This window comes from Cyprinodon variegatus, unplaced genomic scaffold (genome assembly GCF_000732505.1).
Source record: "Cyprinodon variegatus isolate N-32 unplaced genomic scaffold, C_variegatus-1.0 Scaffold420, whole genome shotgun sequence".
In the NCBI taxonomy this organism is placed as follows: Eukaryota; Metazoa; Chordata; class Actinopteri; order Cyprinodontiformes; family Cyprinodontidae; genus Cyprinodon; species Cyprinodon variegatus.
Genome location: NW_015150873.1, coordinates 287,180 through 291,950, shown reverse-complemented (window position 1 = coordinate 291,950; position 4,771 = coordinate 287,180). Strand labels below are relative to the sequence as shown.

Here is a 4,771-nt window from a genome sequence, read left to right as displayed (position 1 = left end):
GCACTATTTATTGAAGAATAACAAATGTCTCCTTATAAACTGTCAATTCTAATATTATTAACTATTTGTTGTTCTGCAATTCATTTATTTAAAAAAAGTAGACTTAGCTTTTGACTGGACTATATAGCTGCTTTAATCTACTGGTCTCTATAACATCGAAGTGTCAACAGAGTAAATAAACTGCAAGGACATACTTTGGTCAACAGAGGGTGCAATGTGGCAACAAAGTTGCCATTCCTCTGGATCGAGATCTATGGAGTCAGTTTCTGTTCTTTACTCAATCTGATGATCCTATTTTATATTAAGAATAACATCCATCCTGAGGAGACTGATGGGATGTCAGATTGCTGTCTGTGGAGACTTATCATGTCAAACATGTGAAAACATTTCTTTTTATATTCTTATATATATATATATATATATATATATATATATATATATATATATATATATATATATATATATATATATATATATATAACATATAGTATTTGTAGAAGGAAAGTATGTGTGTTTTAGTTTTTAGTTTTTTTTTTAAGCAAATTGGAATAGGCCAACTGCCAACCTGCTACATCTTATGTAAGATGAATTTACATTTTTATCTGCAATGAGAGAATGAAACAAGAAGTTTGGTGTGCTGTGGAGCATTAATTAATGACCAATGAAATTTTGGGATTTAGCTCAGTTGTGCAATTAGCGAAAAAGCCACTGCCGAACCCTGCTGAGTGTGGGCAGTTCTCATTTAATCACCAAATAACTGGCAAACACGATCACTGTTCATGATTAAAGATCTGTTGGCTGTGCTTTTTTCCACTAATTAAATCTATCCCACAATATTCTTGGTTGACCCTACTTACTCTGAAAACATCACTTCTAATGGAGGTATAAATTAGACTGATTGTATTGAATATCACACAAAGTCAATAAACACATTCCCAAGAAATGGTCAAGGCAGTCATCAGCATACTATGTCCCACCTGGGTGTCAACAATGAGACTATGAACTTGGCTACTTCCATTCAGCTTCCATGTTTCTAGTCATTCCAAGCAGGGACACAGCTCAGTCAAATGGATATGGACGAGCATAGACCAAAAGTGGGGGAGCTGACGGAAGTAAAGGTGGACGAAGATTTCAATTTCACCCAGAGTGACACAAGACCTCATATTGACGACAGGGATCCAAAAGGAATCAACAGCAATCTAAAGGTTTGTAGTTTCCATTCATGTTTGCACTGCAGTGCTGAAAAAAGTTTTACCTTTTTGGTTTCAAGACATATATGTTCTTTCATGACAATAAAAACACACCTGCCATTTCTCTGGATCTATGGAAACTCCTTTAAAATAAGAATACAAAGGAGAATGAAGAAAAGAAATGTTCACCTTTCTATCACTGACTTTCTGATCCCCAAAGCTTTCCTTAATACATGGTGATGCAAACTATTGTCATACCCTCTTTTGCATTTCAGTCAAAATTTTTAAACTTGTATTGTCTGTAACATAAAGATAATAAATTGTGCATAAGTGTGTAATGAAAAATGATTTTGCTAAACCTAAAATATGTGGCATTTATTTGTATCTAGCCCCTTTAAGTCACTGCTGTTACCCATTAATTTTTGCAAAATACTGTAGCTAAGGTTCAAATCCCAAGTGATAGATCTTTAGATCCGCATTGTTATTAGGTCTTGGTCCCATGAGAATGCTATTTCTTAAACAAACATTTATATAACTGTATCTTTGATTTGTCTGTCTAGAACACACCATAGGGATGGTATGTTCTGTGCCTTTTTAGTACCTATTGTTGCCTTCTGTTTTTTAGACCAAAAAGCTAAACTTTGGTCAATTATTTTATTTTTACGACTTTTCTATAAAGGCCAGATTTTCGGAATGCATGATTGATAGTTGTCTTGTCAACAGATGTCCTGCTCTGATTAGCTCTGCAGCTCCTCCATAATAAACAGCAGCTCCTGTCTTCTTCTCTGATTAATGCTGTCTTTGCCTGTCCTTTTCTGTTAACATGCAAACCATGTATTTTTCAGTTAGTAGTTGTTTCAAAGCCTGTGAGATCCAGCATTGGTTTCAGAGCAGTTTGTTCATAATGAGACTTTGAGGACTATGCATGTTAACAATAGCTGCATAACTGGCTTTAATTTATAACCTCATTAACACTATTTACTATTTAGGTTACTTAGGAAGGTGATTGAGTGCACTTAAAATGTTTAGGGGTGTCAGAGAAAAGGGGGATGAAAAAAAAAACTGAGCCACAAATTTTTACTAGACATTTTTGAGCTACAAACTTTTATTTGTAGAAAATCTTGAAAGCTGTCCAAAAATTTCACATCTTTTGTACAGGGTATTTGTCACCTGACGTTTCAATCACATAAAATAAACCGTTTAGGTACCATATGTGATTACATTATGCGTCACTTTACCTTAAGGATCCTTGATTTTGAAAAAAAATATTCCAGTGATTTTTCCCTGACATACTGTCATGATCTTGGGGCTGATGGCCTGATTACTTATTTGATTCACCTGCCTACTTCCACCCAGTTCTCATTGCCCCTCATCTGATCCACCTGCTTCAACCTCTATTTAACCAGCCTTCAACCAGTCATCAGTTCCAGATTAATCAAGCCTTTGGTGAGAGTTCTCTAGAGTCAACCTGAATGCTTGTGATTGCCTGATCCTGACCCGTTCTGACTCTGGACCTCTGAGCCTGCCTGTTCCTGTTCTCATCTGTTTACCTGACCTGTCCTCGGACTATTGCTGGATTTTGCCTGTGTGCCAAATTCTGTCTTCCTACAACTGCTTGGTTCTGATTTCCTACCTATCTTTCCACCCCTGGGACCCTCTGGGTAGCGTCCACCAAACCAAGTTTGCAGCCGGCTGGCTGGAACCTACCTCATCTTCTGGGCACAGACTAAACTTTAAGACCAGGTTAGTGACTCACATGTTCATTATCATCCCGCCAGATATACGTGGTCACTAACCTGTAGTCTCCCCATGCAGATGTTCCTGATTTAGACACCGACACTGTTCCCAAATATTTCATCTTAAATAAACACTTTGTGAAAACCTAACTCGAAAACTGGGTCCTTTTTTTCTGAGTCTGACACATAACATCTAATGTATTTTTGTCCCCGAGCTTGGTTTGCAACATCCTCATTTATTTCAATTTCATTTTTTTTCTGTCTTCTTGTGCCTTAAGGTCATGTTTGAGGATGTGATTGGTGAACCCCCTTCAGTGCGGAGCTTTGATCGTGTCTGGCTTTGGAGTTATGCTGTATTTGAGGTGTCCAGATTTTGGGGCTACCGCGTCATCTCCCTTTTGCTGGCAGTGCCGGTGTCGCTGGCAGCAGGGCTGCTCTTTGCTGTTCTCAGCTGCATCCACATCTGGTAGGACTGGAGCTTAAATATGGTGCACAGTTACATAAACACTGAAAATTATGAGTAGCACGACATACTGTCAGTGAATAAAGGTCATTTTTTGAGGGCTGCAACAAGGTTCTTTTTAATATTCTGTCTATCTTGAAGAAAATTGTATTAAAGAATAAAGTTTTCTCCTTCCCTTTGTGTCCTTCTAGGCTGATCATGCCCTGTGTGCAGCTCCTACTCATCAATATGCAGTGGATCCAGACTGTATGGAGTAGCATACTGAACATTTTTATCACTCCTTTCTTTAGCAGTTTTGGAAGATGTTGTGGTCAAGTTGTCATCTACCTGGCAAGCAGTGAAAATAGATAGAAGTAATTATTGAAACAAATAACCAGAAGGTATGACGAAAAGACCAATAAAGAATTATTAGCTATTTTTTGACAGGGAACCTGTATCATTTTTATGATTACTTTGTATGCCTCTTATGCTTTGAGGTATGTTGGCACACTTATCAGTGTATTTCATTTTGTAGTGGCACTGATATATGAAGCCTTGAAGTTACTATACAGTAGAAACTCACAAAAGTAGTGAATATGAGTGTGCTAAATACACAAACACAAAATCAAATACCACAAGAAGCACATTTTGCTGAAATTAATAATTTGCTAAATTCTTTACACATAAACTGTAATCTGAGTGCAAATAGAGGTATATAAAGATACAAGGATTTAGCTTTTTGTTAATTTTCTGTGTTGTGTGTTAAATAAGATTATTAAAATGTTTCTTGACAAAAGGCAAATGTGTGTTCAACTGTGATTGTTTCTTGCAGATTTCAGAATTTTAAAACTTAGTTAAAAATTAAAGTTAAAAAAAGTTAGAGTTGGACAGGATGGTTCTCAAAGTGGACCACTAACAAACTTGTCTTATTTTGTAAGTATTGTAGAAATAGGTTATCGGTACCCTTAAAGATAGATTTTCACTCATTTACGAGCTTGAAAGGTTCAGTTCAAAAAGATAAATGGCAGATAATCGAAATAAACCATATAACACAGATTAAATGTACTGTTGTGTTTTACCAAACTTAAGCACTTCTGATTTGCTAAGCAAATTTTCACTCATTTACGAGCTTGAAAGGTTCAGTTTAGGCAACTGGAGGTGAGTTTTTTTTTTTAGAAAACTTTTCGCCTCTCATCCAAGCGGTTTCCTCAGTTCTAACTAGTGGTGGGAAGCACTGAGATTAATATACTGTCGGTGTACCAAAGAATTAGGGGGAACAAGAGGTGGCTTTGATCACAGCCACTGCTAATTAGGACTAAGAAAGCCTCTTGGATGAGAGGCGACATGTCTTCTAGAAAACCTTACATCCATTTGCCTAAACTGAATTTTTCAAGCTTGAACAT

The 4,771-nt window shown here is 36.7% G+C and overlaps 1 protein-coding gene across 1 annotated transcript; it reads left to right on the top strand.

The window, feature by feature from the left end:
• The first annotated feature begins 1,073 nt into the window (after positions 1-1,073).
• On the top strand, positions 1,074-3,916 carry LOC107093336 (caveolin-2-like). Its single transcript, XM_015388335.1, has 3 exons — positions 1,074-1,205; positions 3,205-3,392; positions 3,581-3,916. Exons 1-3 carry the CDS (start codon positions 1,074-1,076, stop codon positions 3,738-3,740), a joined length of 480 nt encoding a protein of 159 aa, XP_015243821.1. The 3' UTR covers positions 3,741-3,916.
• Positions 3,917-4,771: the final 855 nt, after the last annotated feature.